We start from the raw sequence: 25172 nt of genomic DNA, 5'->3' as shown, positions 1-25172 counted from the left end.
GCTTTTGATACAGTGTCCTGGCCCTTCTTATTTAAAGTTTTAGTAACTCGAAATTTCGTCCCAGATTTAATTAATCTTATAAAGTTCTTCTATAGTTCCCCCACGACTTTTCTTTTAATTAACGACACAAGAGGCGATCCTATCATTATGTCTAGAGGCACCTGCCAAGGTTGCCCTTTATCTCCCCTACTTTTTAATTTGCCCCTTGACCCCTTACTTCGTATAATTGACTCCTGGCCAACTTTAAAAGGTATATCGGTTGGTACGGTGGAAGTGAAACTCACTGCATTTGCGGATGATGTTTTGATATACATATCCAATCCTAAACACTCCCTTAAACTGCTGCTAGAAGTGCTTGATAGGGTGGGATCTCTTTCTGGCTTTTTTATTAATTTTGAAAAATCTAGTGCACTTTATTTGAAACAAGGCTTTTATAGACCCTTGTGGGCGGCACAATTACCTGTGAACTGGGCGAAACAGAAACTCCCGTATTTGGGTATTGGTATTGGTATATTCGCAAATCTCTATGATAGCAAAATCAAGAAAATGCTTTCTAAAATTACAGAGGATCTTGGAGCGATGGTCCATTTACAACTTTCCTTCTTAGGAAGAACAAATATAATTAAAATGATATTTTTTCCAAAACTTCTTTACCCATTACAAGTTCTCCCCTTTTTGCTATCTAGACAAGACCTCTTACAGATAACATCGGCCTTTACAAAATTCATTTGGAACAATAAGTGCACGAGAATTGGTCTATTTAAATTAGGTCAGCCTAAAACCAATGGGGGAGTTAACTTTCCAGACATTCTGACATATAGCCACGCTTCCTATTTTCGCTATATAAAGGACTGGCTGTCCAGTACCTAAACTTATACTGACTCACTTCTCAAACAAAATTTCATTCCTCATGTGTCCCTGATAGCTTTCCTACACTTAACCGATGCTGAGATTCCTACAGATTTAACTAATAATCCCCTTCTAATGACCACGAGGAAAGTTTGGCTATCCCTGAGACATAGATATAAATTACACAAACACCTATCTATCCATTTACCTTTCCTACACAATCCGGGTTTTCAAAATGGAGAGGCCACTTATCCTTTTACTAAATGGAGGTCGTTAGGAATTTGCAGCATAGGACAACTAACCAACCTTGCATCCCATAAACCATTGTCTTACGCGGAGGCCCTAACTAAATACCTGTATATTGGCCCCCAGAACTTTCCCTTTTTTCAAGCCCAACATTATGTTAGCACGGTCTCCAGACTATTACCTACGACTGATTGGGATAATCCACTGGACCGCATACTATTACGACCAGAACAATCCAAAGGTGCTATTTCTTTCTACTATAAACAACTACATACCATATTAGACTATTCTACATATAAAACTGGTATAGCCCAATGGTTGGAAAATTTTCCTAACTTAGATGTGGATGGGTTACTGCACATGTTACATTTCTCAATGGCTATGTTCCCCGCTGCCAAATACACGAAATGTATCTTAATATATTTCACAGATCTTATATCTCTCCTGCAATTACCAAATTGCTTTCTGACAAATATTTAAAATGCCCACTCTAATATATACTGCAGACGCCAGGCACATCTTATTACCATATACGATAAAAGTGTGCTGTACATCGCACAACACTGCATCCCATAAGAGAAAACAATACACCCACACATTATCTGAGTTCCAAAGCTCATTGATGTATATATTTGTTATTAAAAGGATATGGATTCAATATATTACAATGTTCAGTATACATATAGTTACTTGGTTACAATTTATACAGTAATCAGTTAATACAAAATACATACAGTTACAGGCCAGCATACAATTACCATATCTTTCAATGCATCCTCCTATTTAATATATCTCTTTCTCTCAGCAAATAAATACAGGAACTGGTCTGGCAGCAACTCCATCATCGTCTGGTACAAAACAGCAACTGGCAACTGTGTGTCTCTGCAATGTGTTATCTAGTTTTGGGGGAGGGAACTTTCTCATTCATGATGAGTCACTAGTCTGTTTGTATGCTAAACAGGTTCAGCCTTGAAGACATCAAAAGGGGCTGGCCTGAGCTTCCTGTCAACTACCTGTTTGGAATATCTATTATTCTAATAAAAATGATTTTAGCTTTCATACATTTAATCATAACTATTTGTTGCAATGTCCTACAACTTAATAACAAGTATCAAATGAATCTACACATTAATCTGGTTGCTTAAATACCAAATATGACAGGTGAAGCTTGCTACGTTCAAATAATACACATACATGACATTACTTCATTATATCATTTTAAATCATCATGATGTCTGGCGCTTGATATTATTATAATTATGTACTGTATGAAATAAGTGTCGAATCCATCTCTGTGGCATGTCCGTGTAAATGCGTGTGTCACCATATATTGCTGTTGCTCGCTGCGCGTATTTGCAAGTATAGCGACTCATAATGTGTGTAGTCTGTATGTTCTTTCTATGTAATATTTTTGACTTTGACACTCCCCATAGAGGATTTTTAATAGGCCTTTTAAGCGATCCTTCTTGTCCCAAATGTGGCCATCACTCAGCAGACCTTTATCATTGTTTATGGGCCTGTCCACTTTTAAGACGGTTCTGGTTAGCAGTTTGATGCTTTGCCTCCCAACATTTAGTGAACTACATCCCCTTTACACTGGAATGGGCTATATTTGGAATTATACCCCCTGGTACCAGAGCTCCCAAAGCCGTTAAAAAGTTACTTTTAGCAATCTCATCGGCAGCTAGAAAAGCTGTTTTGCACATGTGGGTTCATAGTTCCGTCCCGACTTTAGAAATGTTTAAAGACAAACAATTTTTTATTTGTCATATGGATTGGCTGGAGGCCTCCCTTCAAAAAGAATCTCACACCGAATTATTTTTCGCAACATGGGAAAGTTTTATTGAAACACTACCTACTCATACTAGAGAGGCCATTAGCCTATGTTTTTGTAATACACTCTGGTATGAAACCAGGATTTTTCTTAGAGACCCTCCCATCACTCTTGATAGCGCTGGCTAGCGGTCATGGCATGTTCCCGTCTCTATAAAGGTCCAGAATGTACCTGTTGATGTTGTTACATAATATTGTACAAATTACCCTTTTTCGTAATCCTCCCTACATTACGCACTATATCTTGGATCTATTGTATTGTGTCTTTTCTATTATTCCCCACAATGTTCCTGTAACTATTGCTATTTTCTTTACGAAAATGCTTCAATAAAGAAAGAAATGTTAAAAATAAATTAAGCCACATCGCATTCCCCATACTTGTAATGGGAAATGTGATGTGGCCAAATTTACTAAAAAAAAAAATGTGAAAAAATACCGCAGTGTGCCCTGTTATAATCTCGCCAGCTCTGGCTAGCAAGATCACAGGGCAGCACTGCGATAAGGAGTCATTTGCCCAGCCTTCTCTGAGTGGGACCCGGCTCCAGTGATCAGCTATGTGTGTCCGATGGACTCACAAGCTGATCAAAGTTTAAAAAGGAAAAAAAAAGTAAACAAAACAAAAAACAAAACATACTCACCTGTCCAGGGAGCCAGTGACCGCTGCTCCTGTGAGCGCTGTCGGGCGCTGGGTCCCCCATGTGCTGCAATGTGACCCCGCTGCAGTAAAGTGATGCTGCAAAGCGACAGCGCACTTTACAGCACCGGGGGTCACCGCAGCACACAGGATCCGGCATCTAGCAGCCCAGCAGAAGCAGCGCGGACTGGCTCCCTGGGCAGATGAGTATATTATCCGGGGGGGGGGGGGGGTCTGCAGCGCGCGGGGGTAGTTGCGACGAGGGGGTCAACCGGGCAGCAGCGGTAGTGGCGATGTTGTTGGGGGGTATCGCATGTGCAGCAGGACATTGGGGTATTTTTTCTGAAAAATACCCCGATGATGCTGCGGAGTGTCATCACAGGGACAGAGCTTGACTGCAAGCTCTGTCCCTGCATGTGATAATTGATACATCCCTATGATGTAATCACTTATTGCAGTGCGAGTTTGGGCAATTTTATCACCTGTCATCCGCATCCTGGATGCGGATGGTGATAAACAGGCCCCTTAATCTGAAAATCAGTCTCATGTGAGGCACTGTGGTGAAGGCTTTAGCAAAATCTAAATAGACTACATCCACTGCATTTCCCCGGTCAAGATTCTCATTCACTTTCTCATAGAAGCTAATTAAGTTAGTTTGACATGACCTTCACAAAACCATGCTGGTTTCTATTAATACCTTAAAGGTCTCCAATTACTCCTGTACGCTAATCCTTAATGGACCTAATTCAGACCTGATTGTAGATGTGCTAAATTTAGCACATCTGCGATCAGCTTCCCTGACATGTGGGGGGACGCCCAGCACAGGGCTAGTCCGCCCCACGTGTCAGGCCCTGCCCCGTCACACAGGTACAAAAGCATTGCACTGCAGTGATGCTTTTGTACTTGAATAGTAGCTCCCTAGCAGTGCAGCTCCTGCGCGCTGGCAGGGAGCTACCCGTCGCTGAGAGGGTCGCAGCAGCTGTATGTGACATCAAGCAGCCAGCGCGGCCTGCTCCCCAATGGTCCGGGAATGCCGCCCACCCACCCCTCCAGCTCAGGAACCGCCTCTGCCTGTCAATCAGGCAGAGGCAATCGCAGGGTGCCAGCACATGCCCAGTTCAGACCTGATCGCTGCTCAGCAGCGATCAGTTCTGAAATAGGCCCAATATTCCTTCCAATATTTTCCCCACAATAGATGTCAAACTTATCGGTCTATAGTTGCCAGGATGAATTTTGACTCCCTTTATAAATATTGGCACTACCTCTGCTATACACTAGTCCTTTGGTGTCTTGTCTGTTTTAATTGAATCATAGAAAATATAATGGCCTTGCTAGTTCTGAATTTAGCTCCATAAGACCCTTAGGTGAAGTCCATGTGGTCCAGGAGATTTATTCATCTTAATTTTGCTTAGTTACTTACAGATTACTTCCTCACTCAAACAAGTACTAAGCAATAGAACATTATCATTAATTATGTTATTCACTACTTCCACCATCTGGTCCTATCTAGTAAACACTGATGAAAAAAATGTGTTCATTATTTCTGCTCTTTCTTTATCATTGATCTAGACTCCCAACTTTCCTTTTAATGGTTCTATATTCCCTTTTTTTTTTTTTTTTTTTTTTACCTTTTACCATTTACTGTAAATACTTAAAAAAAGTTTTTAGGGTTTGTTTTACTCTCCTTAGCTATTTGCTTTTCATTTTCTATTTTAGCTACTCTGATTTCTTTTTTGCCTTTTTTGTTACATTCCTTATAGTAGTTGAATGATCCCACCCTTCCAATCTGATTTGAACGCTTTGAAAGCACGCCTCTTTTTATCCATTTCTTCCTTAACCTTCTTATTAAGCCTTATTGGTTTGAATTTAGCACTGTGTGTTTACTGTCCATGGGAATTAATTTATGAGTATACTGTACTTCTTGAGCAACATTTTAAAAGCATCCCACATTTCAGCAGTGTTAGCTAACCAAAAAAAGCACAGATATTTCTGCAGATATATCTATCAGTGTGTACCCACCTTTACACCATGGATAACACTGGTGTGAATATGTGCCTGTGATAATGATGGATTTTTGCACCGCTAGCTGGATGTCGGTGCTGCAGTTACATAAATACACTTTCATATATTCAAGCAACCTCCTTCGTGCCTGATGGATTCAAAATCCTTTACTTTATTTCTTCACTAAGTAAAACAATCCCTATAGCATAAACTCTGCAGTATAGGCATGTTTCAGTAAAATGTCCCTTTAAATAATACAAATGTAATGTATTCATTGTGAGAACCTGTATTGAATTGACAATATTCACTATTTTCATTTCAGTTAAGTGAGAAATACGGAGAGGTGTTTACCATTTACCTGGGGTCCCGACCAGTTATTGTGGTCACTGGATACAGATCTGTGAAAGAAGTCTATGTAGACAGAGGTGATGACTTCTTAGCTCGGGGAGATGTGCATTCCTTCAATTATTACTTTGATGGCTATGGTGAGTAATCTACATCTATAGGATATAACACCTCCTGACTCAGGGCTGTTGCTGGTGGTGTGTTATGTGGGTGCAATTATTTCTTCTTATTATTATTATTATTATTATCCTTTATTTATGTGGTGTCACAAGGGATCTGCAGTGCCCAATTACAGAGTACATAAACAAGTAAGCAAAGCAAAACAATATACAGTAGCATCCATTTCTAGCGTGTGATCGCACGGGGCGCCCGCCGTGGCACTTTTGTGGCTCCCTGCTTCCCCTCCTTTCTCTTCCCTGTTACTCAGCTTGGGGGGAGGGGTGGAGTTTCTCCGAATGACGCGGTTGCATCGTGAAGTCACAACACCACCGCATATAGTAGCTCCATGAATCTCTGCCCCCCTGAGCGGAGAACTAGGGAAGAGAGAGGAGGGGGGAGCAGCATGGCAGCGCTGGCGGGCAATGGGGTTATCACCGCTTCCTCCTATTTGACAATAGGCATACTGATTTCTCTTGCAGGGCGGGATGTACTAAGCATCGCATCCACAATGCGCTACATCCTGCCTGTCTTTGGGTACATACTGGCATTAATAGTGGCGGTATATAAATAGAAATGTGCAAAGGGCAGCTCTCCCAATAAGAGCTATCCTTTGCGATAGAAGGACTCCCAGAGTCCATAGTTTTCTATTTGGTAATGCCACATACAGGCTCAATGACATGGGGGTGTGGGTGGGTCAAAGGGATCAAAGGTCCCGGGCCCCGTGGGTCAGAGGGGCCCGAAGATCAGGGACACAGCTGCAGCAGCACCTGCTAATATTTTCTAATGTACCCCCTCCGCCCGCCCGGCAATTGCCTTTAAAACTAAAGTAATGGCTTGCTGGGCCAACCACCCACTTGGTCCGGTCCCTGTTGTGCTGGTGTCACGATGTCATAGGACTATCGCCGCGGCCACACTACATCCAGCAACACCGCCAAGGAGCTGTTCCGAGGTATGCCCAGCTTCCTACAGGACACAGACTCGGTGCAGCTCCACAGCAGTCCCTACAGACAGGCACAGGCTGACAGGCTGTGGTAAGTCCCGTCTTGACAGCCTGCAATGGTTTTATTAAAAAAAAACAGTGTGTGTATATATGCAAGTATATATATATATATATATATATATATATATATATATATATACAGGTTGAGTATCCCATATCCAAATATTCCGAAATATGGAATATTCCTAAAGACGGACTTTTTTGAGTGAGAGTGAGATAGTGAAACCTTTGTTTTCTGATGGCTCAATGTACACAAACTTTGTTTAATACACAAAGTTATTAATAATATTGTATTAAATGACATTTAGGCTGTGTGTATAAGGAGTATATGAAACATAAATTAATTGTGTGAATGTAGACACACTTTGTTTAATGCACAAAGTTATAAAAAATATAGTCTAAAATAACCTTCAGGCTGTGTGTATAAGGTGTATATGTAACATAAATGCATTCTGTGCTTATATTTAGGTCCCATCACCATGATATCTCATTATGGTATGCAATTATTCATTTTGGATAAGGGATACTTAACCTGTGTGTGTATATATATATATATATATATATATATATGTACATATACATTTATAAAATGTATGTGTGTGTGTGTATATAAATGTATGCATTTATATATGTTATATATATGTGTGTACATGTATGTATTTGGTGCGGCACTGGACCAGGTCATATGCTACTTATGTATACATGGTGGTGTTCCTTATATAAGGTATGTTTCTTGATTTGTATTTATATCCTGACGAAAATGCCGCATTAAAGAGGGCATTAAAACGTTGTATTTACGTCTCATCTGGTGTTTTAATCATTGGAGTGCCGAGCGTTGGAATGCCAGCAGGGGGGCAAGGGCAAAGGAGCCCTTTGCGGGCCACAGGTTCTATTTTACCTCTATGGGTGTCGTGGACACCCATAAATGGGAATCACCTACTTCGCCAGTATACTGGCAGCGGTATGGTAACCCGGGGCACTAGCTACTTTTTGCAGCCATGCAAACGCATAGTCGCCATCCACTGGGGAGTGTATATTTGCTGTGCATGGGTGTGATCGCATGTGCAGCTGAGCGGTACAAAAATAGTTTGTGCAGTTTCTGAGTTGCCCAGAACTTACTCAGCTGCAATCACTTCAGCCTTTCCGGTCCCGGAATTGACGTCAGACACCCGCCCTGCAAACGCTTGGACACGCCTGCATTTCTCCAAACACTCCAAGAAAATGGTCTGTTGACACCCATAAACGCCTTCTTCCTGTCAATCTCCTTGCGATCAGCTGTGCAAATGGATTCTTCGTTAAATCCATCACCCAGCAATGATCTGCTTTGTACCCATATGACGCACAGACAGAGAGGGGGGGGGGGGGTTGCAAATCCCACCCCTACATTTCCCTTCAGCACACTGAAAAATTACCTGTAACCATACCTGAACCTATCTGGTAATAGAAATTCAGAGAGTTGGTTTACACATGTTTGCAAGCACATGTTTAAGCTGCTGATCCACTTTCAAGGCTTCTCTGATGTCAGCAGTCCTAACACTACATGATAGCAGTGCCCACATAGGGCCATGTAATTTGTCACAGTAGGCCTCATGATAAAGGCTATTACTAAAACACATCCAGACAGAGAGCTAACTTACCCAGGAGCCACCCCCTGGATCTCCCATTGGCACTACAAGGAACAGCATGCCTTCCAAATACTGCTTCCATTCAATGCCTCTCGCACACAAGCAGACAAACATTGGTAGTTGCTCTGTCATTCCTGGAAATAATTATGTATCAGGTGCCGGAAAGGGGGAGGGGTCACAAACAAACAAACAGAGAGGGGGGGTTGCAAATCCCACCCCTACATTTCCCTTCAGCACACTGAAAAATTACCTGTAACCATACCTGAACCTATCTGGTAATAGAAATTCAGAGAATTAGTTTACACATATTTGCAAACACATGTTTAAGCTGCTGAGCCACTTTCAAGGCTTCTCTGATGTCAGCAGTCCTAACACAACATGATAGCCGTGTCCACATAGGGCCATGTAATTTGTCACAGTAGGCCTCATGATAAAGACTATTACTAAAACACATCCAGACAGAGAGCTAACTTACCCAGGAGCCACCCCCAGGATCTCCCATTGACACTACAAGGAACAGCATGCCTTCCAAATACTGCTCCCATTCAATGCCTCTAGCACACAAGCAGGCAAACATTGATAGTTGCTCGGTCATTCCGGGAAATAATTATGTATCAGGTGCTGGAAAGGGGGAGGGGTCACAAACAGACAGAGAGGGGGAGGGTTGCAAATGTGTTTTAGTAATAGCATTTATCATGAGGCCTACTGTGACAAATTACATGGCCCTATGTGGGCACTGCTATCATGTAGTGTTAGGACTGCTGACATCAGAGAAGCCTTGAAAGTTGCTCAGCAGCTTAAACATGTGTTTGCAAACATGTGTAAACTAATTCTCTGAATTTCTATTACCAGATAGGTTCAGGTATGGTTACAGGTAATTCTTCAGTGTGCTGAAGGGAAATGTAGGGGTGGGATTTGCAAACCCCCCCCCCCCCCTCTGTCTGTTTGTTTGTGACCCCTACCCCTTTCCAGCACCTGATACATAATTATTTCCAGGAATGACCGAGCAACTACCCATTTGATGCGCCTGCGCATTGCGATGCATACGCATGCCCAGTAGTGACCTGAACAATGCTCTGCGAAAAACGGCAGCGTGTGATCAGGGTCAGAATGACCCCCCCAGTTGGGATCCCGGCATCTGTATTGTGACAGCCGGGATCCCAATGAGCAGTATGCTGATCGCATACCATAAATATTTAGAGGGGGGGGGGGCAGAGATATCACTGTACCAGGCCATAAGATTTCTGTTGCCGGCCCTGGCCACATACAGATGGTGTTGCCCGCCGGGTCCAAGCATCTCTAATGTATTGTATCCCGGAGCTTGGTACATATGGGAAACGCAGCAAAATCTTTGGCCGCATTTTCCTTTTAGTACATCCCGCCCTCCGTCTCTGCATTTCCACAGTTCACTGTATCCCCAATAACCTGCTTTGCCAAGATTTCTGGATGCCTGATCCTGAGTACAGTATATAAGTTTTGCTCATGCTTGCCTACCTTCAATTTCTCCTCTCCAAGAGAAGCCCGTAGAGGAGTCTCTGCAGGAGATGTGCGTAATTTTAACCCCTTCCCTACCCCACGGACCCGCGAATACAGGAGATTATCTCTCCATCCTGCCCGTATCCAGCCCGTAGGATCAGATTCCGTTTGGCTGGTCTGGCGTCTCTTCATTGGCTGCCCGCCTCCCCCATGCAGGCCGCCAGCAGCGTTCGCTGCACCGTTCACTGAAAGCTTCTGCACATGCGCAGAAGCTCAGTGAAGCACTCTGAAAATGGCCACTGTCTGAGCTTCTGCGTTTGTGCAGTAGCCCCTCCTCCTCCCCATAGCTCTTTGTTCTGTGTTCCGAGCTGTCAATCAATGATGGCTCCGCCTCCACTCCAGCCCCATCACTAGACGTGTTCCGCCTCCCAGCCCTGTCCCACAACCAGCACACTGACTGCAGTGCACAGAGGAGTCGTGGCTGCAGCTAGGAGAAAGAGCGGGAGCCAGCGGTCAGTAGTGGCATGCTGCATCATATAATATATCATAAATATATATATATATATATATATATATATCTTTATTTATCTTTGCATCATGTGATGTTTGGGGCCAATTTTTATAAGTGCCATCCTGTCTGACACTGCAGTGCCACTCCTAGGTGGGCCAGGTGTTTGTGCCGCCCCCTTGGATCCCTTAGCTTAGTCATCCAGCGACCTCGGTGCAAATTTTAGGACTAAAAATAATATTGTGAGGTGTTCAGAATAGACTGGAAATGAGTGGAAATTCTGGTTATTGAGGTTAATAATACTATAGATTCAAAATTACCCCCAAATTCTATGATTTAAGCTGTTTTTGAGGGGTTTTTGAAAAAAAAAACACCCGAATCCAAAACACACCCGAATCCCACAAAAATTTTTAAGGGAGGTTTTGCCAAAACGCGTCCGTATCCACAACACGGCCGCGGAACCCAATCCAAAACCAAAACACAAAACCCGAAAAATTTCCTGTGCACATCTCTAATATTATATATATATAAACCCTTGACAGCTGCACCCAAGTGCCATCGACAAAACGGCACTAATTGAATACCCCCTTTATATATATATATATATATATATATATATACATACACACACACACACACACACACACACACACGTATCCTCTGTCACGGGCATGTACAACTATTTGCACCCGCGATCCATAGTAAAGGCATTGTGCGATCGCAGGTGCGAATAGTCTCACACGGGCATGTGTAATCATTGCCACGATACATGCAAACGCATCACGGCAACAGTGAATGGCACTTCTGTAGCGCTCTCTCTCTTTCTCTCTGTATATATATATATATATATATCCAGAGTTCCGCACTCACATCTATGGAAAATAAAAGCTGATTCAGACCTGATCGCACAGCAGCCGATTATCGAATGACTGTGCATGCGTACAGATCGTAATACTCATGTGAGAGGCCACACTGCAAAAAAATCCTGCGTCTTTTTTGATTGCTAGGTGAACTCAGACTGATTGACAGGAAGCAATGTGTATAACCTGCTCTGCCTGGTTCAATGTGTATAAGGTGCTCAGCCTGGTGCAATGTGTATAATGTGCTCTGCCTGGTGCAATGTGTATAACGTGCTCTGCCTGGTGCAATGTGTATAATGTGCTCTGCCTGGTGCAATGTGTATAACGTGCTCTGCCTGGTGCAATGTGTGTAACGTGCTCTACCTGGTGCAATATGTATAATGTGCTTTTCCAGCTGCAACGTGTATAACGTGCACTACCTGGTGCAATGTGTATAATGTGCTTTACCTGGTGCAATGTGTGTAACGTGCTCTACCTGGTGCAATGTGTATAATGTGCTTTACCTGGTGCAATGTGTGTAACGTGCTCTACCTGGTGCAATATGTATAATGTGCTTTACCTGGTGCAATGTGTATAATGTGCTCTGCCTGGCGGAAAAAGTGTATAATGTGCTTTACCTGGTGCAATGTGTATAATGTGCTCTGCCTGGTGCAAAGTGTATACCTGGTGTAGTGTGTATGGGAGGTTCTATATGATGCAATGTGTATTAGAGATGAGCGGGTTCGGTTCGTCGAGATCCGAACCCCCCCGGAACTTCACCTATTTCACACGGTTCCGAGGCAGCCTCAGATCTTCCCGCCTTGCTCGGTTAACCCGAACGCGGCCGAACGTCATCATCCCGCTGTCGGATTCTCAGGAGGTTCATATTCTATATAAGGAGCCGCGCATCGCCGCCATTTTCACTCGTGCATTGGAGATTGAACGGAGAGGACGTGGCTATGTTCTCTGGCTGAAAAGCTCCATATCTGTGCTCAGTGTGCTGCAAATATCTGTGCTCAGTGTGCTGCAAATATCTGTGCTCGGTGTGCTGCAAATATCTACGTTCTCTGCCTGAAAAGCTCCATATCTGTGCTCAGTGTGCTGCAAATATCTGTGCTCAGTGTGCTGCATTTTGGTGACCAACAGTATATAGTTGTACAGTACAGTAGGCTATTGCTGTATCTTGCAGCTCTGTGTCACTGCAAGTATCCATTCCATATCTGTGCTGCATTTTTGTGAGCAGTATATATAGTAGTACAGTGCAGCATTTTGGTGACCAACAGTATATAGTTGTATAGTACAGTAGGCCATTGCTGTATCTTGCAGCTCTGTGTCACTGCAAGTATCCATTCCATATCTGTGCTGCATTTTTGTGAGCAGTATATATAGTAGTACAGTGCAGCATTTTGGTGACCAACAGTATATAGTTGTACAGTACAGTAGGCAATTGCTATTGAAATAATAATATTACTGGCATATAATTCCACACATTAAAAAACGGAGAACAGAAATGTGGAGGGGGAAATATGGAAAGATCAAGATCCACTTCCACCTAGTGCTGAAGCTGCTGTCACTAATCATGGCAGAGACGATTCAATGCCATCCACGTCGTCTGCCAAGGCAGATGCCCAATGTCATAGTAGAGAGCATGTAAAATCCAAAAAACAAAAGTTCAGTAAAATGACCCAGAAATCTAAATTAAAAGCGTCTGAGGAGAAGCGTAAACTTGCCAATATGCCATTTACGACACGGAGTGGCAAGGAATGGCTGAGGTCCTGGCCTATGTTCATGGCTAGTGGTTCAGCTTCACATGAGGATGGAAGCACTCATCCTCCCGCTAGAATACTGAAAAGAGTTAAGATGGCAAAAGCACAGCAAAGAACTGTGCGTTCTTCTAAATCACAAATCCCCAAGGAGAGTCCAATTGTGTCGATTGTGATGCCTGACCTTCCCAACACTGGATGGGAAGAGGTGGCTCCTTCCACCATTTGCACGCCCTCTGGAAGTGCTGGAAGAAGCACCCGCAGTCCAGTTCCTGATAGTCAAATTGAAGATGTCACTGTTGAAGTACACCGGGATGAGGATATGGGTGTTGCTGGCACTGGGGAGGAAATTGACAAGGAGGATTCTGATGGTGAGGTGGTTTGTTTAAGTCATGCACCCGGGGAGACACCTGTTGTCCGTGGGATGAATATGGCCATTGACATGCCTGGTCAAATTACAAAAAAAAAATCACCTCTTCGGTGTGGAATTATTTTAACAGAAATGCGGACAATGGGTGTCAAGCCGTGTGTTGCCTTTGTCAAGCTGTAATAAGTAGGGGTAAGGACGTTAACCACCTAGGAACATCCTCCCTTATATGTCACCTGGAGCGTATTCATCAGAGGTCATTGACAAGTTCAAAAACTGTGGGTGACAGCGGAATCAGTCCACTGACAACTAAATCCCTTCCTCTTGTACCCAAGCTCCTGCAAACCACACCACCAATCCAGTGTCAATTTCCTCCTTAGACAGGAAAGCCAGTAGACCTGCAGGCCATGCCACTGGCAAGTCTGATGAGTCCTCTCCTGCCTGGGATTCCTCCGATGCATCCTTGAGTGTAACGCCTACTGCTGCTGGCGCTGCTGTTGTTGCTGCTGGGGGTTGATCATCATCCCAGAGGGGAAGTCGGAAGACCACTTGTACTACTTCCAATAAGCAATTGACTGTTCAACAGTCCTTTGCGAGGAAGATGAAATATCACAGCAGTCATCCTGCTGCAAAGCGGATAACTCAGGCCTTGGCAGCTGTGTTGGTGTTAGACAAGTGTCCGGTATCCACCGTTAATTCACAGGGACTTAGAGAATTTCTTGAGGTAGTGTGTCCCCGGTACCAAATCCCATCTAGATTCCACTTCTCTAGGCAGGCAATACCGAGAATGTACACAGAAGTCAGAAAAAGACTCACCAGTGTCCTAAAAAATGCAGTTGTACCCAATGTCCACTTAACCACGGACATGTGTACAAGTGAAGCAGGGCAGACTCAGGACTATATGATTGTGACAGCGCACTGGGTAGATGTATTGCCTCCCGCAGCAACAACAGCAGCAGCAGCGGCACCAGTAGCAGCATCTTGCAAATGCCAACTCGTTCCTAGGCAGGCTACGCTTTGTATCACCGATTTCCATAAGAGGCACACAGCTGACAACCTCTTACGGAAACTGAGGAACATCATCGCAGATTGGCTTACCCCAATTGGACTCTCCTGGAGATTTGTGACCTCGGACAACGCCACCAATATTGTGCGTGTGTTACATCTGGGCAAATTCCAGCATGTCCCATGTTTTGCACATACAATTAATTTGATGGTGCAGAATTTTTTGAAAAATGACAGGGGCGTGCAAGATATGCTGACGGTGGCCCGAAGAATTGCGGGCCACTTTCGGCATTCAGCCACCGCGTGGAGCACCAGCAAACACTCCTGAACCTGCCCCGCCATCATCTGAAGCAAGAGGTGGTAACGAGGTAGAATTTAAACCTCTATATGCTTCAGAGGATGGAGGAGCAGCAAAAGGCCATTCAAGGCTATACATCTGCCTATGATATAGGCAAAGGAGGGGGAATGCACCTGACTCAAGCGCAGTGGAGAATGATTTCAACGTTGTGCAAGGTTCTGCAACCCTTTGAACTTGCCACACGTGAAGTCAGTTCAGACACTGCCAGCCTGAGTCAGATCATTCCCCTCATCAGGCTTATGCAGAAAAAGCGGGAGAGATTGAAGGATGAGCTGAAACGGAGCGATTCCGCTAGGCATGTGGGACTTGTGGATGGAACCATTAATTCGCTTACCCAGGATTCACGGGTGGTCAATCTGTTGAAATCAGAGCACTACATTTTAGCCACCGTGCTCGATCCTAGGTTTAAAGCCTACATTGTATCTCTCTTTCCGGCAGACACAAGTCTGCAGAGGTTCAAAGACCTGCTGGTGAGACACTTGTCAACTCAAGCAGAACGTGACCCGTGAACAGCTCCTCCTTCACATTCTCCCGCAACTGGGGCTGTGAGGAAAAGGCTAAGAATTCCGAGCCCACCCGCTGGCCGTGATGCAGGGCAGTCTGGAGCGAGTGCTGACATCTGGTCCGGACTGAAGGACCTGCCAACGATTACTGACATGTCGTCTACTGTCACTGCATATGATTCTGTCACCATTAAAAGAATGGTGGAGGATTATATGAGTGACAGCATCCAAGTAGGCACGTCAGACAGTCCGTACGTATACTTGCAGGAAAAAGAGGCAATTTGGAGGCCCTTGCACAAACTGGCTTTATTTTACCTAAGTTGCCCCCCCCTCCAGTGTGTACTCCGAAAGAGTGTTTAGTGCAGCCAGTCACCTTGTCAGCGATCGGCGTACGAGGTTACTTCCACAAAATGAGGAGAAGATGATGTTCATCAAAATGAATTATAATCAATTCCTCCATGGAGACTGTCGAAGTCAGAAAAATGTCTTAATGCACACTGCCATATTTGCACCGCACACTGGTCCGTGCTGCGCATGCGTACGCTCTCCCGTGGAAGCGCATACCCGCAATAGCGTGCACTCGCACGCGCAGTATGCGCATTTACGGTAGAGTTTATGTGATCGTAGCGTGCGACTCATTCGTTACAAAAGTTCACAATTAATGTCGTTTATAGATCATGTTCCCCTCAATAGTTTCTGTAAGTTTGGTTTAGATAGGATGTCCCTGAGCGGAGGAATCCCTCTTTGTATTGCACGAAGGGTCTAACAGGAGTCATACAGCAGTGTTTGGTACCCATCGGAAGAGTATTTAATTAGCAATATTCCGGTGTTGGTTTGGAGCGTATTAATCGCTCGTGCGAATAGTTATGGACATAAGAAGTTTATGTCCATTTCTATGATTTGCACATACTCAGGTATGCGGCGGGAAACCCAGTTCCCCACCCACCTGAGCTGTTGGAAATCAGCACAGCCCACCTGTATGAATCAACCTATGACCTTTGGTTACAGTACAGGGCCGAATTCCTGTGTCCAATAAACTGTAGGATTGTAGGGACTAGGAGATTGCATTGTGTGTGGGGCATAAATAGGCAGACCAACCACATCCAGCTCTCACTCTCTCATCAACGGTTATCTGCTGATAATCGGGAGCTGGATATCGAGGCGCTGGCGATCATACCCTTTGTGCGTAAGTTCTCTCCGTAATCATTGTCTTTCTGTGAGCCAATATCTCTCTTTCTCTCTCTATCTCTCCTCTCCTCTTTTTCTCTTAAATACTTCGTAGTATTATTGTATTGTATTGTGTTAGACCAGGATAGCATTGTAGTTTATCCCTTAGTTAGGTGTTTGGTTAGGAAGTCTTTGTTATATTGTAGTGTATCATTTGTACTGTGTTACTCTTTTACAAGTATACTAGATATAATACAGATTATAGGCTTTGGAACCCTAAACCAGTATCAGTGTATTTACTATAGTGTTAAGTGTTCACTTGAGCGTCGGTGACGCTCAAACAGCTTTGTAGATAGTCAGGTTACACAAGGTTGCATTTACACCCTGTACTCACATTAAGGTATTCTGTGTGTTTCATCGGTATAAGGTTTAATATCAAGGTATAGTGTTGTGAGCGTCTGCACCGCTAGTGACCTCCTCGTGGTCTCTAGCGTATGCTACGTTACAGCGAATCTTTCCCCTAGACATAACCAATAACGTGTCCTGTGATCACTGGGCCGTGAGCGAACGTGACGCTTGAGCGTCTCGCCTACGGCTGAGCGATCGTTACGCAAATAGCGTATCATTACGGTATTTCTTAAGTAAGCAGCGTACAGTGTTCTTAGCTTCATAAGGGTTATTTATACGACAAAGGAATTTAGCATTGTCAATTGCGGGCTCGCCCGGTCCTTTTCACATCTGCACTAGGTAGATCAGCAGACTTTATCCCCCAGCAAAAGGGTGGGAGGTTGTCTCGCAGTTGCTGACGGGATAAGCGTCTGCTTCGCTTAGGTAAAGAGTGCTGAAGGAACCCGGTAACCGGAAGTAAGAACAAAACGCTTGTGTCTTTTTAAAACTGTTTATTTTTTTCTTTTGTCTTGCATACGCACGCATATATACCTGCATTTCTTTTCACTTGTGTATTTCATTTTTCGTATATCACTATTCCTGTTTGCCACATTTTTATAGTTGATAGAAAGGGCTAAAAGGAGATTTGCTGTTATTTAATAATAGAGGTAATAGTTAAAGTATAGAACAACACACGGCTTGTCCGAGAGACGAGGCAGCCAGTGTGCAGTGTGGATTGCGGTAGATGATCAGGGATCATCTACATTGATAAAATATATATTGTGTTACGGTGGATCCTTTGCATTGCGTACACGTGTCGCTAACAAAGACTAGCGTACGCAATCCAAAAGGCAGACGCACGCAGCGTACATTACGCAACGTAGCGTCTGGTTACGCCCACGTAGCTCAAGTTGTGATAAAGTTGGATTTTAGCGCAAAGCGATAATTAACGCACAGCGATAAATAACGCGAAGCGGTAAATAACGCAAATCTATTTTTGGAAAATCTGAAATTTAGTTTAACAGATCCTGCTCCTAATTGGTAACACACTTGGCCTGAAGACAATTTCTGCGCAGAAATAGATATAGAAACAAAAGTGTACATGTGTTGAGTGAGTGTGTTTTGTATACAAAAGTTTATACAATTTTAAAGGTGGAACCAAAAGGAAAGTCGGGTACTCGTTAAGGAACATACGTGTAAGTGACATATACGGTGGCCAGGGAGGCATCTCTGGTTAAATAATATTTGAGCATTAGAGTATAGCGGACCATAAGGTAACAAGACCAGGAGGTCATAAGGAACAAGACCAGGAGGTCGTAAGGTAAAAGGTCCGCTATAAAAGTCCAGTGGCACAACGCCTGGGGTGTTGGTGCAGAACCCATATAGGCCATACAAGCTCTGGTTGAAGGAATCGCAGCCGAAAACATCGATTCCATTGATCTTTCAGTACATGACAAGTAGTGCTCGTATACTGAACGATTGGACCGCACGTTATTGTGTGCAGTAGTTAGTAATCTGACCTCATACCATTAGAGAAAAGTGGTCACAAACGCTACTTGTACATTCTGACGTGATTTGTGTAATTTTTTATTTTTGGAAGGGAAGTTCGCTGGTCACTCAGGAACTATCTAACAACCCCAACTTTACTGGAAAGAGTAAGTGTCCTGCGGGTAACCCTCATATGTTCCAGTAAACTAAAGGTTTACAGGGGCCCTGGGTTGGGTACCACAGCTCTGGTTACAGTGATTGCGGCACAGGCCAACGTGGGCGAGAAGTAAGTGGGGTACTTGATAAACCACCACCGCCGGCCTGCCCAAGGACATCTTGGTTTGTTTGTAAGGGTTCGCTGAAAACCTTGAGATAAAAGATCCAAGGAGGAATAAGCAACGCCTACAGATTATGGGGGCCATTTGTTCCGGTAGGGGGCGATCAACCCAGGTTCAGGTTGATTCGGAGGACCGACCAGTTGGGTCGGCAAGATAATTTATGTGTGAAAAATACGGTAGTCACACAGAAGTTTTTTGTGATGAATGGGAGAGAATGACTGTACAAGACAGGGACAAGTTCCCAAGAATAGGTAGCTTCAGTCCAGAGGTGTTACAAAATTTAAGGAGGAGGATAAGTCTCGTTGAACTAACGAAGAGACAAAATAAACATTATGAATATTTACAGTTATGGCAACAGGAAAGTGAATTACAAAGAGAGTCTATTGACTTTTCTGACTCTTATCTTGAGAGGAGAGACATGGCATCGGGAGAGGAGTTGATTGCGGAGAGAAAAGCACAAGGGTGGAACAATAAAAATGCACTTAGTAACTGTATTAAGAATGAAAGTGTTAAATGTAATAATGTTTATGAAAATGAAAGTGTAAAAATTACAAATGTTAACCTGTGCAAGTCGCACCCCATGTTAAACTTCCCTCAGGATTACCAACAAGAAAGTGAGCCCAGAACGATGTCGGCACCTCTTCCAGAAGCCATCCTACAAGACATCCAGGTGGACACGACCAAATTGGTAAAGGCAATAATCAAACCCCCTAACGGAGGGTCAGGTGAGGTCGTGTCCACAGGTACGTACAATGTTTTATATCACGCACAAACAAATGTACCCCATATTGCAAGACCAAAACAAGGTGATGTAATTGAGTTTAGTCCTGTCAGGGTGATCACAGTCCCCAATGGGAAGACTGATGATCAGGGAACCATTCCCGTCAAGGACAGTGCAATGCGCTGTCTCTTGTCCCGGACCGAATTGAGATCAATTGTGTCTGAATTTCCTGATCCTAGGAAAAATCTAGCCAAATGTCAAAGGTTTATAAAAGAACTAGGAAACGCCACAGAACCCACCAACAAAGAGTGGCGGACAGTGCTGAGGGCATGTTTGCCCTCCAGGGTTGACCCTGAAAAGTTCATTGCTGATTGTAAATTAAACACAGAGGTACCTAGTACGGAGGAACACAATCAGGAATGTATTAGGCAGATTAACCGACAGTTAGGAATATATTTCCCAGCTGCTGTCAAGTGGAATGAAATTTTCTCCATAAGACAAAACGAAAGGGAAAATGTTTCTAATTATTTCAATCGAGCACTGCAAATAATGGCTGGAAACACTGGGATCACGGACATCAAGACAAATGCACAACATAGAAGAATAGCGGTTAAGGTATTAATGAATGGTTTAAAAGATGAATTAAAAACAAGGGTACAGACCACCAACCCAAACTGGAGAGATATCTCGGTGACTGCACTAAGAGAGGCCGTCATCAATCAGGATCAGAATATCACCAGATACAGAGGGTCACAAAGAGATAAGTTAATGGCAGCAAAAATACAGGCCCAAACCACAAGACCACCCCAACAAAAGCCCCACACCCCTGCGAGAAATCCAGATATGGTAGTCTGTTACCATTGTCATAGAAAGGGACACATTGCAAGAGATTGTAGATCACGAGAAAGACAACACCATAATCATAAAAACCAAGGAACCAGGGAAGCACAGGGGAAACGATTGATGATGATGAGCATCCGAGCGTTTGAGGAGGCATCAAATCAGCCAAGACCCCATTTCACTGACACTTGGAGGAAGCCCAGGATTTGTTATCATTGTAGAAGAGAAGGGCATTATGCCAGTAACTGTAATAACCCACATAAAGTTAGACCCCCTAGACATGAAAATGAGCATGAATATGACACACCAAATTATAATCAAGAATCACATAGGCAGGAAAGGTGATTGTTAGGAATGGAGGCAAGCCTGAGGTAACGGTTAATGAAGTGGGAGGTCATTCCCTGAAGACACAGGAATGACCGGGTGAAAAGTTGTAAATGTATTTGTGAAAAATGTTTTTCCCTTTTCTCACTCTCTATCCCCATCTCTGATGATTATTGGTAAGAATTCAAACATTGCATATTCGCCTGGTCCTTGCAGAAGTCTACCAAACCCCAGCATGACCTATCCGCCACTATGTATTCTGGCCAGATACAGACAGTGGAATAATGCAAGTGCTGGTGGGGAGGGACTGCTCAAGGAAACCATTAGACACGTAGATACGACAGCCTAATAAGTCTGACAATGTTTTTCTAATGCTAACAATGTTTTCTTAATGTTGACAATGTTTAAAAATGCTTTGTTTCTCTTTTCTTATTGATGGTTATTGTCGAGTTATGTAATGTATATATGCACATGAATTGTTCTCTATCTCTTTTGTTTTTTTATTTTCTCTCTCTTCTCACTCATGTTTCCATGGTTTAAAGATGGTATGTCACCCCTCAGTTGGACCAATGGTAATGCCAGATTTTTTTTTCTCCTTACAGAAAGATCGCCGGTTAGGAAGGAATATTGCATCACCAGAATGATCGTTTTTGAAGACTGAGAGACAACACCTTTGAGAGGACAGCAGAACAAGAAGAACAACAAGACGAGAGAACTTATTATCGTAACGAGTTCTCTCCCCCTCAAACTGATTTTCTTATACCCCATTTACAAATTTCTTCTTTTCTCCTCCTGTAAGATGGACTTGCCCCAAGAGACTGTGATATGGATTTTTCCCGTTAACCATGATGTTGACCAGAGCAGTCTGTTTCGGTGAGAGTACCAGTGAGGTCGAGAAAGGATCCAGAAAGGTCCTGATGACTGAGACGGAGGTGTAAATTTCCAATAGCAACCCAATCACCAAGCAAAGGCGAGTACCGGGCACGATCTAACAACCATGTTATCTGTAAACAACTGTGAAGGAATGTTAGTTCAAAAAGAAAGTTGTATCTGTAGGCCCTGTAACAAAGGAATGCCAATCCAGTTTTAATATCCATATGGACCGGCATCCATTGAGTGACTATCACTCTATAGTGGGTAACGTGTTGAACCAAACAGATTGTTGGGTATGCTCTCAAGTACCTCAGGGTCACAGCAAATCAGGGCTAGTACCATTTCCTTTAACGTTAGGGGAGGTACTTGAGCTAAGTGGTGGGAGACCGGTGGACCGGAGGTTTAACATCTCCAGCCCTCCTAGTTTGAAGCTCCACCAATACCATGTGGATAGGTCCCTCATATGTTTTAACATCTCCAATCCTAGAAAACCGGGAAATTGGGAAGTGTCATGGAGCAACCTTACCATGACCTTTTCACACAGAGCAGATAGAATGCCTACAGATACAGAACTCGTACGCCACATAGCCAGTAGAGGAAAATCATTCCGGTATCGATATACCTTAGGAAATAGGATTACTAAAGTTGGAGAGGTATCACCAGGATACTGTGCACATATCGTACAAACTGATACGTGCATTAGACAGATGGAAGAATTAGGGTCAGGAGATTTCACCTGGAAGGTTTGTAACATGGTCATGTCCTTCTCCGTCCCTTATGTTCTCCCCGATGATGCATATTTCATATGCGGGAGAAAGGCGTACAAGTGGCTTGCCCCAAACTCTGAAGGATTGTGTTATATTGGAAAAGTATTGCCTGAAGTGATGACTGTAACACATGACAAAATGAAAGACATACACCGTGGTGCCCAAGCTCCTTATACTCACACTCACTACGAACACCGAGTTAAAAGACACCTGTCAGAAAGGTTAGAGCATCCGGCCTCTGATCTTATCCATGAATCCACCGGGATTCAGGTTCTGGTAGTGTTAGATTTCACTCGTACCGCTCGAGGAGTGATGAATTATAGATACATTTCCGCACTCGCCAATTTGTTAGATAATATCACTGAAATGTATGATGACACGTTTAGATACACTGGAAGAGAACTTCAAGCTTACAAAACAGAACTAGTTCAGCATAGGATGGTTCTTAATTACCTTACAGCAGTAACAGGCGGATATTGTGTTACATTGGCAACACAGTACGGCATAAAGTGTTGCACGTACATCACAAATAGTACCGAGGATCCGGTAGAGGTCATAGACCAAAAGATGGATGATATTCTGCAATTAAAATGGGAATTTCGTCGAAAACACAATCTCACCCTTGTTGCTGTAGGTAATGAGCTGACTGGTTGGGTGTCATGGTTGAACCCGCGAAATTGGTTCTCCGGTTTGGGAGAGTGGGCTCAAGGAGTCATAATGGATGTTGGAAAGTTTCTACTGTGTATCTTGGGTGTCGTTATATCGATTGGATTGATATTTAGATGCGGGCAGGCTTTGACGAAGTGTAAACAAAGTACGAAAGTGATGAGCTTGAGGAGTGAGGAAACTGTAATTAACCTGGATTTGATTTATGACCCAATGCTAGAAACCATGACGTAATGATGTAATGAGTATACGGTCCGTCTTTCACCCATTTCTATGTTTTCCTCCGAGGTACAAAGACCCACGTAGACGAAGGATTTGATGAGCCAAGGGGCCGACAACGGAAAGATGGAAAGAGGAAGAGCAGACGACCTGATATACAAGATTTTGATGGACAATGCCATGGGTACCCCAGTTTCCCTAGGAACTTTAAAATCACGCTAGCCCAACATTTTTTTGTAAATCCATGGACGTTGATTGCTTTACTCACGATTTATGAGCAAAAGCACAAAGAAGAAGACTCCAAGCAAATGACACCAATCAAGACCTCAATCGACGAATGTACATTTCCCTGACATAGAATATCATTGCATTTTCCATAAGTGTTCTTTATCTTCATCTCTACAACCCTCAGGTAATGACACACATAGTCGATAGGGAATACAGGCACAGATATCAGCAACCACATACCTCCCCCATTCATGTATCATCAACTAAAATGTGCATCCCCATTTTGTTGCAACCACAGCCGAAATGAGCTCGGTAGAGTTTGACAGCCCATCCACAGACCCTTAGTACGGGATAAGAAGGAATTCAAATGTATACTTCGCAATACCTCGAAGCTTGATTTACCACACGTACGGCACGATGATACATGACCCCCCCAAACATGGACTCATACACACATGCTTCTACTTTCTCACTAGGTCATACCCTCTTCACACCTTCTCCTCTCTCCTCCCCTACCCAACCATGGAAATCAATTAACCCCTGACTTACATTTTTCTCCTTAAATGTTTTGTGGCAGTTATTATTGACTGCCAAAGGGTGGACTGTCGAAGTCAGAAAAATGTCTTAATGCACACTGCCATATTTGCACCGCACACTGGTCCGTGCTGCGCATGCGTACGCTCTCCCGTGGAAGCGCATACCCGCAATAGCGTGCACTCGCACGCGCAGTATGCGCATTTACGGTAGAGTTTATGTGATCGTAGCGTGCGACTCATTCGTTACAAAAGTTCACAATTAATGTCGTTTATAGATCATGTTCCCCTCAATAGTTTCTGTAAGTTTGGTTTAGATAGGATGTCCCTGAGCGGAGGAATCCCTCTTTGTATTGCACGAAGGGTCTAACAGGAGTCATACAGCAGTGTTTGGTACCCATCGGAAGAGTATTTAATTAGCAATATTCCGGTGTTGGTTTGGAGCGTATTAATCGCTCGTGCGAATAGTTATGGACATAAGAAGTTTATGTCCATTTCTATGATTTGCACATACTCAGGTATGCGGCGGGAAACCCAGTTCCCCACCCACCTGAGCTGTTGGAAATCAGCACAGCCCACCTGTATGAATCAACCTATGACCTTTGGTTACAGTACAGGGCCGAATTCCTGTGTCCAATAAACTGTAGGATTGTAGGGACTAGGAGATTGCATTGTGTGTGGGGCATAAATAGGCAGACCAACCACATCCAGCTCTCACTCTCTCATCAACGGTTATCTGCTGATAATCGGGAGCTGGATATCGAGGCGCTGGCGATCATACCCTTTGTGCGTAAGTTCTCTCCGTAATCATTGTCTTTCTGTGAGCCAATATCTCTCTTTCTCTCTCTATCTCTCCTCTCCTCTTTTTCTCTTAAATACTTCGTAGTATTATTGTATTGTATTGTGTTAGACCAGGATAGCATTGTAGTTTATCCCTTAGTTAGGTGTTTGGTTAGGAAGTCTTTGTTATATTGTAGTGTATCATTTGTACTGTGTTACTCTTTTACAAGTATACTAGATATAATACAGATTATAGGCTTTGGAACCCTAAACCAGTATCAGTGTATTTACTATAGTGTTAAGTGTTCACTTGAGCGTCGGTGACGCTCA

General features: G+C 43.6%; 1 protein-coding gene across 1 annotated transcript in view; it reads left to right on the top strand.

Annotated features, from left to right (window-relative positions):
• The first annotated feature begins 1249 nt into the window (after nt 1-1249).
• Nucleotides 1250-25172, top strand: part of LOC134948020 (cytochrome P450 2A5-like) — a 69350-nt gene continuing 45427 nt past the window's right edge. Inside the window, exons 1-2 of the mRNA XM_063935783.1 lie at nt 1250-1336; nt 5886-6048. Of these exons, the coding sequence (XP_063791853.1) occupies nt 1250-1336; nt 5886-6048 (250 nt within the window). The remainder of the gene's footprint in view (nt 1337-5885; nt 6049-25172) is intronic.

This window comes from Pseudophryne corroboree, chromosome 8 (assembly GCF_028390025.1).
Source record: "Pseudophryne corroboree isolate aPseCor3 chromosome 8, aPseCor3.hap2, whole genome shotgun sequence".
NCBI lineage: Eukaryota > Metazoa > Chordata > Amphibia > Anura > Myobatrachidae > Pseudophryne > Pseudophryne corroboree.
Note: the sequence above shows the minus strand (reverse complement) of the source record. Positions and strands in the feature narration are given on the sequence as shown.